General features: G+C 48.0%; 1 protein-coding gene across 4 annotated transcripts in view; it reads left to right on the plus strand.

The window, feature by feature from the left end:
• DLGAP4 (DLG associated protein 4) overlaps positions 1-11,418 on the plus strand; it is a 331,900-nt gene that overhangs the window by 247,695 nt on the left and 72,787 nt on the right. For 3 of the 4 annotated variants that reach the window (XM_032769609.2, XM_032769608.2, XM_075072306.1), the window contains exons 6-7: positions 4,224-4,274; positions 6,145-6,391. In XM_032769609.2, coding sequence (XP_032625500.1) covers positions 4,224-4,274; positions 6,145-6,391 — 298 coding nt within the window. The remainder of the gene's footprint in view (positions 1-4,223; positions 4,275-6,144; positions 6,392-11,418) is intronic. The other variant, XM_032769611.2, reaches the window with a different exon arrangement.

Here is an 11,418-nt window from a genome sequence, read left to right on the forward strand (position 1 = left end):
ACCCCTGAGCAATTTAGCTATAGCCAGGTATGTAGTGTAGACCTGACCTGTCTGTTTCAGGCCCTCGCCTCAGGGTACAACTCATTATCTCAGCCCTTAGAAAGAGGACACACCCTGCCGTTAAATCCCTTGCTGGAGATTAGACAGGCAGGTAGCCCTTAGCCTTTTCCAGACTGTTTTACCCAGTCAGACTAGGTCTCCATCAATAACAGCAGACCGTGTCTCTCTACACACGTGCACACACAGACACACATACATCATGCTGCTCCTCAGCCTTCCCTGCTCACACACTGCCAAGTTTGCCATAGCACGTGCTGAGTGAAGGCAGCCTGGTGTAGTGACTGGAGCCCAGGGCTGGACATCAAGAAATCAGAGTTCTGTTCCCAGCCACTAGTGAGCACCAGAGAGCAAGATAGGCCAATACTCTAAAGCAGGGGTCGGCAACCTTTCAGAAGTGCTGTGCTGAGTCTTTATTCACTCTCATTTAAGGTTTCGTGTGCCAGTCACACATTTTAACATTCTTAGAAGGTCTCTTTCTATAAGTCTATATTATATAACTAAATTATTGTTGTATGTAAAGTAAATAAGGATTTTAAAATGTTTAAGAAGTTTCATTTAAAATTAAATTAAAATGCAGAGCCCCCTGGACCAGTAGCCAGGACCCAGGCAGTGTGAGTGCCACCGAAATTCAGCTTGTGTGCTGCCTTTGGCATGCATGCCATAGGTTGCCTATCCCTGGAAAAGTTTAACATTCCAATCCAGGTGTTTGGATTTGGGATTGTAGTTCCTTTACCTCTCAATTTCTCCATCTGTAAAATGAGGATAGATCTTTGTAAAGCACTTTCAGATCCTCAAGGAAAGATGCTAAATAGATGCCAAACATTATCCACCAGAGAGCATTTATTACAGTTAATTATTATTCTTTGTAGATCACCAACTACGTAATGGGTGTTTTGCTGTCCAGACACTTAGCCAGAGACCAGCACACTCATTTCATATGTGAACTAATCTCTGGGGATGTCTACACTGCAGCTCGGGCAGACATATCTACATTAGCTCTGATTGAGCTTGCGCCTTAGAAAGAGAAGTGCAGCCATGGTGGGGTGAGTGGTGGGAGGGGCTAGCCACTCCAAGTACATACATAGTGTCTTGGACAGGTTTGTCCTTGTGGCAGTTAGCCTGTCCTGCCGTTATACTGCTGTGGCTATTTTTATTGGCCTAGCTTGATCAGAGCTAGCAGGGATATGTCTGTTCAATATCTTCACCAATGATTTGGATAATGGTATAGAGAGTACACTTCTAAAGTGTGCAGACAATACCAAGCTGGGAGGGGTTGCAAGTGCTTTGAAAGAAAATTCAAAATGATCTGGACAAACTGGAGAAATGGTCTGAAGTAAATAGGATGAAATTCAATAAGGACAAATGCAAAGTACTCCACTTAGGAAGGAAAAATCATTTGCACACATACAAAATGGGAAATGGCTGCCTAGGAAGGAGCACTGCAAAAGGGATCTGGAGGTCCAAATGGATCACAAGCTAAACATGAGTCAACAATGTAACACTGTTGCCGAAAAATCCAAACATCATTCTGGGCTGTATTAGCAGGAGTATTGTAAGCAAGACATAAGAATTAATTCTTCTGCTCTACTCCATGCTGATAACTGAGTATTGTGTCCAGTTCTGGGTGCCACATTTCAGGAAAGATGTGGACAATTGGAGAAAATCCAGAGAAGAGCAATAAAAATGATTAAAGGTCTAAAAAACATGACCTATGAGGGAAGATTGAAAAAATTGGGTTTGTTTAGTCTGGAAAAGAGAAGACTGAAGGAAGGACATGATAACAGTTTTCAAGTACATAAAAGATTGTTACAAGGAGGAGGGAGAAAAAATATTCTTGTTAACTTCTGGGGATAGGACAAGATGCAGTGGGTTTTAATTGCAGCAAGGGCAGTTTAGGTTGGACATTAGGAAAATCTTCAATGTCAGGATAGTTAAGCACCAGAACAAATTGCCTAGGGAGGCTGTAGACTCTCTGTCATTGGAGGTTTTTAAGAACAGGTTAGACAAACACCTGTCAGAATGGTCTGGCTATTACGTAGCCCTGCCTAGATGACATTCCAATCCTACACTTCTATCGTTCTGAGTTGGAGACTGCACCTTCCAATTCCAGTATAGCCATACCCTGTGTCTGAGCCCAGATCTCTAGTGGGAACGGTGGGATGTATTATTCCTTCTGGGCCCAGGGCAGAGGGAATTCTTAGCTTGTGCTCAACCCCAGACTAAGGTTACTGTCTAAAATCTCAATCCAGCTCCCAATTAAGTAAATGAGAGAGTTTCCCTGGACTTCACTAGGAGTTGATCCAGACACTAAGTATGAATGATCGCTGAGATGTCCTGGGAGATCCCAGTATACAATATTCACTTCCATTTCAATAGCTTTATTGGCATGACAAAGGATACCAATGTTACCAAAGGGAATACGCCAAGTGTCTTGATCAAACTCAGCCCTGGTGTAACTCTGTTGCTTCACTGGACTTCCACCAGCCTAAACCAGGGATGACTTGTCCCTCTGAACTTGAAATGTGTTTTGCAGCAGTGATGGGGTTCTGTAGACCATTGACCCACGCCCCAGGTCACAACAAGCACTGATGCTAATGCAGGACTTGTCCCAGCCTGTCCATCTGGTGTGTCTGTCCATGTGTGATTCGGTGGCAGGTTGTGAGGCTGTTTGTGATGTTGCCTGTTGTCCACCCAAAGTTGGGCGCAGTTTTTCTTCCTCACTTTGGCCATTTCTAAGAGCTCCCCAAAGCATCTTTCATACTTTGTCCAGTGAAGCGGACAATGGTTTCTCTCCATTCCAGTGTCTCTCATGTCATGCTGATTTGCAAGGCTGCCACCTAGCCAACAGAGATGAACCCAAGTCACCATGTTTTCTGTAGATTTGGATATATAGCTAACCTTCCCTAAAGTCTGAGACTCTTCAGATTTTGGTTTCTGGTTCGGCCCTTTATAGCTATGAGTACCAACAGCCAAGTTCTGATTTGAAAATAATCCAGGCCTGAATCTTCCCAAATTCTGAACATCCACATTTTGCAGCTGACCCCATCTATTTAATGGGCCAAACCAAAGCCCCAGATCTGACCCCTCTTAACTTTAGGGAGATTCTGAATCCAGATTCTCACAGTGATACATCTTGGGTCCACGTCTTGTAGTAAGGTATCTGCTGGAGACAATATTCTGGGTAGGGTCTCAGATCCTGTGGTAATGGGCACAACATACGAATAGACTAGAACAGAGGAACCAGCATGTTGTGTCTTTGCAGCATTCACTCCAGCAAGCAGCATGTTGTCTTTCTAAGGTGAAGCAAATACTGTTTGTCTTTGAATAGGATTGGTTGTGTCATGGCTCTGTTGTTGAAATATGGGGGGTTAGTGCAGGCAAGGCCATGTAACACTGGTTCAGTGGTGGTAGTATGGGCATAGACCACCTCATGCTGTTGTCTAGCCTTGTTCTGAGCAGGATTAGGTGATGACCTGATTAAAATACCCTCTCCCCGTCTACACCAGCATGCCCACTCTTGCTAGCACCAGTGGAACCAAGCTGATGCCAGAGCAAAGGCAGGAGATGGGCTGCGAATGCTCAGGGCAGGTGCAGCTTGGTAAGAACGGGGTGTCTCCTCATCCGATTGCTAATTTGCATCTGGCAGAGCCTTGGGGTGGAAGGAGAATATGAAGCGTTGACAGAGCTGGTGCCAGAAGATGAGCCTTCATGCATGTGTTGCAATCAGCTGTGGGAATAGTTCTAACTCTACTCCTGTGCTCACAGAGTTCCTGGGGATGCTGGCCTGTCGGTGCAGGTTGTCTGCTGGGATTCTGTCCCATTTGTTACATTCACTGGTAGTTGTTGAGTCTTCAGCATTTGCACTTGTGTATTACGATAGACTAAATGTGTCCAGCGGCTTTTTTGTGGCCTGGAAGAGTCCTGTGGAGCTTTTTCTTGTTGTATTTGTGCAGCCATCTTAACAGTCAGCAAGGAGGAGGCAGTTTCTGCTATTCTGACACTTCAAGGGATCTCCAGAAAGGTGGCAGCAGAGAGGGTAGCAGCTGCAGTTCTGTGGGGGAACATCTGTTTGTCCCCCACTATCTGCAGTTCCTGTGGAATGACTCTGTATTTAACAAGGCCCCGGCTCTTGTGCTTTAACCTTCTCCAACTCTTTCTTCCAGATATTTGGACAGTCCTCATTTATCCCACAGATATTTACACATGGAGAGCAGGTACCGTCCCTCTAACATTTTCCTGTCGCCCCCTGTGGATGTTTTTTCTGTTGCCTTCTATGGATGTCTCCCCCTGGACCACTTTAAAGGCCATGTGTCTGAGGGTGCAGCAAATCATAAGAAACTCTATCAGGGAGTGGCCTGTAGGGAGGGGTAGAGAAATGTTGTGGGGGAGAGACACAACAAATGTCCTAGAGAAGCCTCTAGTGTCAGGACAGAGAGTGCATTCTTTGCTACACTGAAGCCACCAATGCATCATCAGAGAAAGTCTCTTTGTGTTTCTTGGTCACAACCTTTTAGCCAGTCGTTTGACACGATAAAAACTTCGGGATATGGATTGTCTGGTGTTTGCATGATCCCAGTATCCTGGATTTGTTAGAGCCAAAATGATCAGTATTCAAAACTCCATCTTGGATCTTCCCAGCCCAGCTTGCTTTGGAGCTAAGATGGGAGCCAAGCAGCATCCATGAGATTGCATGTATACCTTGGAATGTATGTCTGTGCATGTGAAAGACGAGAAGAGTGTATGTGTGAGAGAGGGAATGGGTGTGCCTGAGTGTAGGTGTGAGAATACCCCAGAACCACATCTCCCACGCAACCTTTCTGATCCAGTGCCCACTGAGGTCAGTAGGACTCCAGTGAGGGTTGATCAGATCCCTGGAGATCAGGGAAAGGGGAACTTTGAATAACTCCCAGGAGACATTGGGAAAAGGGTGAGAAAGAGTAGACAGTTGGGCGTGGAGGTAAATTACAGGGGTGGGGCTAAGAGAGAGAGAACTATTATTCTTGCAGTTAGACCAGAACACCTTGTTGACTAATCACTTATCTTTATTTATTGGTATGTTTATTAATTTCACTCCTGCTCTTATTTCATCTGAACCCCTCCTTAGTTAAAATCTGGCATGATTATCTGCTTCTAGGGCAAGATAATGCCGGCCTGGGATGGGCCCAGGGCATACAGGAAGCAGAGGCAGCTGGGGTAGTGCTGGGGTGATGAAATGGGAAGCAGAAAATGGAGCAGCCTTCAGAGAGGTTGCACTGCCTGGTCTCCAGGTCCCCACCTTCTACCTGACTATTCACAGCTATTCATTTAGCCATTGATGGCCCAACTGGGCTGAGTTCTTCATTACAGGGGTTCTCAGGGGTGCAGGATCAAACTGATTGCTGGATGTGGGACTCCCCCACAGGGCACATTGGTAGGAACCTCGGCAGATTTTTTGAGCACTGATCAATGAATTTAATTGCAACCCACCCGTTTCATGCCCCTGCTGAGCCACTCAGGGTGCTGTACAATCAGGGCCGGCTCCAGGTTTTTTGCCACCCCAAGCGGAAAAAATAAAGAAAGAAGCCGCAATCGCAATCTGCAGCTCTACCGCTGCTGCTTCAATCTTCAGCGGCACTTCCGCGGCTGGTCCTTCGCTCTGAGACCCAGATGTGCCGTCCCTCACTGTTGGCCGCCCCAAGCAGCTGCTTGCTGGGCTGGTGCCTGGAGCCAGCCCTGTGTACAATAATTTGTAATGCGTGGAACTTCTCTGAGACCTTCCACTGAGGATCTCAAAGCACTTTGCAGATGCCAGTGAGTTAAGTCTCACAACACCCAAGCAAGACAGGCAAATAGGTGACTTGTGTCAGTCCAAAAATCCCAGTGAATGGAAGATTTTGGCATAGAACCTGTCCCCCCACTGGCTCTGACCACTCCACAATGCTGCCTTGCTGCAGATAAAATTAAATCCATGTATAAACACCACGCCTTGATAAAAAAAATGCCCTGATAGAGCTATGCACTCAGCAAGACAGGGTTGTTACAGGTAGTAGAGGGGAGTGAGTTGTGAATAGACGGGCAGCTGACCCTGCTGCTCTTCCCCTGCAGACAAGGGAGGCAGAGCTGAGCGACCAGTATGAGACAGTGTGTGAATCAGCCTACAGTGAAGCCGAATCAGCTGCTGTGGAGGTGCTGGACCTGCCTCTGCCCAGCTACTTCCGCTCCCGGAGCCACAGCTACCTCCGAGCCATCCAGGCAGGCTGCTCCCAGGAGGAAGACACGGCCTCCATCCGATCCATCTCGCCGCCTCCCGCCAGCAGCATCAGCGGCAGCAGGACGCTCCCCAGCAACAGCAGTAAGTGCCACAGGGTGTGCGTGGTGGAGGGGTCTGGGGTGGCAGGGGAACCTTGGCACTGGGACTTAGGATTGGGGAAGCAGGCTCTGAATGAGATGAGAGCTGCAGGGCCAAGAACAGCTAGTGTCTGAAATCAGAGACCCTGGTGGCTGATACTGTGCTGGAACGTTGCCCCTTTGGGCAGCACTAAGTTCTCTACCTGGGGCTGCATTAAAATGGATATGGAGCTATCAGGTCTGGGGTCAGTTACTTTAATGATGCTGGGTGTACTAGGTACAGCCCAGATGTTCTTGTTTGGTGCAGCTGAGCTGTCTACATCAACAGGTGTCCAGACACCGATGTGGCCTTACCCACCTAACAGAGCCTTTGCCGTGAAAGCCAGACTTGCTGAGTTTGCCTCATGCTCTGTACACCAGCTGGGAATTGAACTGGGGCCATAGGAAGCAGCTGTTCCATGTGAGGCTCTGGCTGAGCCAGTAGCAGCTGTACTAAGCTAGGGACCGCAGGGAAAGTGCCTGCCATTGACAAAGGTTGTGGAGCCCATTGATACAGGAGCTGAAGTTAGAGATGTTCCAAGCGCTGCTGATAATTGGGGAAGCTTGTACCGGAGCTTCATAGATGACCCCCATTTTGCATACCATTGGACTCTGAAACCAGAGAGGTCCATTCCCTAATATGCCTTGGTATATGGATCAGGTTGGGATGCACTAGCCAGACAGTTAAATCCTTCATCATCCTTATCTCCCTTCTCCTCCCTCTTCCATGCACCTGACTGTCATTCATGGAGCCAGCTTGGTGCAGCAGACAGAGAGTGAAGCCTTGCTCAGAGCATTCACCTTGAGACCTAAGAGTATGAGAGTGATTTTGCCCCAGGTGTCTGTTTTCCCAAGAGGATGAGATCTCAGCTGGTCTCATGGCATTTAAACAAGACGCAGAAGCAAGTGGATAATGGAGGGAGTGGAGGTTAGAAGGTTTGGCCCCCATTCTCTGGGGGATAAAAGAACAGAGATGGCATTTGTTACTAGCATGGTAACCTCTGGGGGGTCTCCCCATGAGACCTTTGTGTGAATCACACTTGGGGCTCTGTTAAAGTGTTTCCTGTGAATATGGTGCTAGTGAAAGGTGAAAGAGTGACAGCCTTGCAGACAGGCCGTGTATTCATCCATCAACAGATCAGGCAGCAGCCGTGAAAGTGTCCCTCCTGTTACTCCACCAATGAGCCCCAGCTGTGATCCCAAGGAACTACCTTTAGTGATGGGGGGAGCTCAGCTTCCATGGTCCATTCAAGCCAGGGCATTCCTGACAAGGGGGCCCATTGGCATTAACTGGAGATGAGGATGGCTTTTGTGGTGTGGACACTTACTCACGAGGCCCTGGCCTGAGACTCATTGACCTCCTTTCACAAAGGCCACTAGAGAGCCCTGCAAAACTCATTGGTTCCACTTCACAGGGAGATCATGGGAACAGCAGGTTTTGAACCACCTGCATTTGCACCCTCTGAGTCTTACTCTGAATTTCAAGGCCAAACAAGCCCTGGAACCTCCGAGTGCAGCCTTGAATTCCTATGCAGAGACACAAACCAGTCCACGTTTGCTGGGCTCAGGGCCTGGAAGTTGGCAGGCCTGGGCAGGGTTTGCAACACAACCCAAACTAATGTACAGGCGAGTCTCATCTTACGCTGGGTTACGTTCTGTTGTCAGCGCGTAAAGCGAAAATCGCATCTGGTCAAAATTACGTTGAGTGTAACGGTGGGCGGAATCGCCCTCACTACAGGCATAGTATTTAAATTGTTATTTTTCTCTTTTATTTTGTTTGTTTTTGTTGACCGTGCAAAGTTGAATTTGTGCATGTTAGATGTGTGTAAGATGAGACTCGCCTGTAACTGGCAGATTCTCTGTAACATGAAGTCTTTAAATCATTATTTGAGGATTTCAGTGACTCAGACAGAAGTCAGGGCTCTATTGTGGGAGTGGGTGGGTGAGGTTCTGTGGCCTGCGATGAGCTGAAGGTCAGACTAGAACTAGATGATCATACTGGTCCCTTCTGGTCTTAAATTCTATGAGTCTAGTAGACTACATGCTGGCAAACATCCCAGTTTGTTGTGAGTATTTGCATATCTCAGGCTGTGGGGAGCTGGCAGAGTGAAGAGGCAGAGAAGGGGGTGAAAGATTAGAGGAAGAGAGGTGGGAGTGGCTGGTGATAGCTTAGGCCCAGATCAATGGAAGTTAGGGCCTTATGTACCTTTTGAGGCTTGTTAGTCCTCTTTCAAAGTCACTTTAATCACCAGACAGCAGGGAATTTATCTACTGGCTGAACAGGCACCAGTTCCTTCATGTCTGTGGTGTAACCAGATCCAAACATCCCTGAATTTGAGGTCAGATGGGAGCCAGATCTAACTCCAAACTTCAAGGCAACAATGAAGCAACCCAAACTTCAGACTCCCATTGTCCCGCGAATTTGGCTCATCATTTCACTTAGCAAATAATAATACGTTCAGATCTAGATTCCTCTGCTCATCTTTACTGCTCTTGGATGCAGCATTATTGGTTCCAGACAGACCCGTCTCTATAATTATTAGTATATTTGGGGTAAATCAGGAGTAGCTCCATTACTCTGGCGTATGTGAGAGACCTGACATACTTCTGATCTGGGATGTGATTAGCAAAAGGCAATTCTCAGGTATTCCAGGAAGATTGTAAGAATAATGGTTCTGTTGTTGGGCAGTCCACAGAAGGTGACTGTGATGCTCAGACTGTGTTGCACTTAGATGGCAATTTTCCTCCCAAAGGGCTTGGTATATTTTTCATACAGGAATGGCTTCACTTATCACTGAAAGGCAGCCACCTCTGAGGTGATACCCAGCAACTGTTAACACTGCACAGCAACTCTTTGGGACAATTTAGGACAGGAAGTGAAGAATACTGAAACCAGTAATGCAGGGCAAGAAGTGAGAAACATTGTAGGCAGTTGAAAACACAGTGGGAATTTAGGTTGGTGGAATGCTATGAGCCAAGCTGGAATTGGGCCAGATCAGCAGGAATAGCAGTCTTGCAAAAAGTATAATGGCATGTTTAATGATTACGAGTTCTCTTCAATTCTGGGGTGTTGAGCGTCCTACCAAGGCAGGTGGAAGTGACCAGGGCATCAGTTTTACATATCGTCCAAAAGGCAGCCTCCTTTCAGTCAGTCCCACCAGCACCACGCTGGGGAATGATGATTCATTCGGTGCTGTGGGAAGGATGCCTATCGCATGACAGACCTCCAGCTGCTAGGTATACCTAGGAGGTCTCCCATTCCAATTGTAACTGATCTTGATGCTTTTAGCTTCTGACGAACACTCCTCAAGACGGCATGGCCGCAGAGATAGGCTGTAGCCACACATGTGTGTGTAGCAATGTCAAGTTTTAGTTTGCAAGGGGTTTGGGGGATGGTAGGGGTTAGTTTGGTACCTTTATCTCAATTTCCTTCGGAACACCCAAAAGTGTGTGTATATCTTTAAATCCCTTGATGTGACGGCATCTCAGTTGTGCCTCTCAGCTGTTCCTGGGTAACTGGAGAGCACAGTCGGTTTGGGTCTGAATGGTTCCTTTGCCACCCACCCCCAGCACACTTGCTGTTGTCATTCTCCATTGCCTTTCAAAGTTCACAGTGCGTCGTGATTTTTGGGATGGCAGACAGCGGTGTTGTCTGCAAACAGAAGCTTCGGATTTTGTGGCTTTTCAGTTTCTAGATTTGGCTTGTCACTTTGGCAGTGGGAAATAACAACATCCACTGCTCGGCCTTGCAAAAAGGAGAGAGTAGGCTGTGCTGAGATGCTAGTTCTGGTCCTCCCAAGTGGTGGCCACAGCACATGATCTGGGCTTGCAAGAAAGAGTTTTGAGAACACAGGATAGGGGATGAAATTCCTAGATGCTAACAGCACCTGACCATGTACAGCAGGATCAAGAACCTGAAATAACCAGAGGGCTTAGCACTGGCACTTGGGACGTGGTAGTCCCCAAGGCCTGCAGTCATGCCAGCCAGGGTCCTGTAGCATGCAGGAGCACCAGAAGACGGCAGTGTTGCCAGGAACCTACAGCAGTGCTGGGACCATGCAGGAACATACAGTAATTCCAGCCCCGGGATCCTGCAGTAACACTAAGAATAGCCAGCAATGCCACACCCCTCTATTAACATATTCCAAACTATGGTAACACAGAAAGCAAATCCCGTCTGCTAATGAGGAACTTGAAGGGCAGCCTAGTAATATCGGTGATGGGTGAGGCTGGCTGCCACCAGGCCCACTAGCCCAGGGAGATGTGTGCACAGACCCTTTCCTGCTTCTCTTCTTCGCTTCTCTATTGCTCTGCAGCTGCATGCAGCACTTCTCCTAGCAAGTAATGACACAGTCCCTGCTCCGGAGGGATTACAGGCAATACCGATCAGGGTGAGACAGGGCTCTGGAAGAGATAACAGGGATGGGGGGATAGCGGGACGGTGGGATAAACAGAGGAAGGTTATGAGGCTGCTTGGCTTCCCACACCGCATGCTTCCCTTCCAGGTCCTGCACATCGCCACTGCGGCCTGCACGCTTCCCCCAGCCTGCTCATCTCTGCATCCGCTCTCCTGATTGCTCCCCTTACGTTATCACCTTCTCAGCTTCCCACCTTCTCCCATGCCCCCCTGTATGCCCTGAGCTTGCCGCTCCCTGTGAGCCCAGCCTGCTGCCTCTCCTTCAAACCCATCAGCACCCATCTCCTCCCCCAGAGCCAGCCTGACGCTTGTCTCAGCAGTGCTGTATATCAGGACTAACTCCCCTGACATCTGTGGGGCATTACAGTGGTGCTTCCCAGTGGTAGGGCTTGCACTGCATCCCCTGGATTAATTGGCTTTGTTTCTATGTGTAACCCTTCTGCCCCTCTGAATTTGGCAGCAACAAGGGCCGGGTTCAGTATCCAGGGGTTTTGTTTCAATAACACAATGCCAAACCAGCTCGAGCCCCCACCCAGTGACCTGGGAAAATCTTACACACACCCCTGGGTGCCTCG

The sequence above is a fragment of the Chelonoidis abingdonii genome, chromosome 14 (assembly GCF_003597395.2).
Source record: "Chelonoidis abingdonii isolate Lonesome George chromosome 14, CheloAbing_2.0, whole genome shotgun sequence".
In the NCBI taxonomy this organism is placed as follows: Eukaryota; Metazoa; Chordata; order Testudines; family Testudinidae; genus Chelonoidis; species Chelonoidis abingdonii.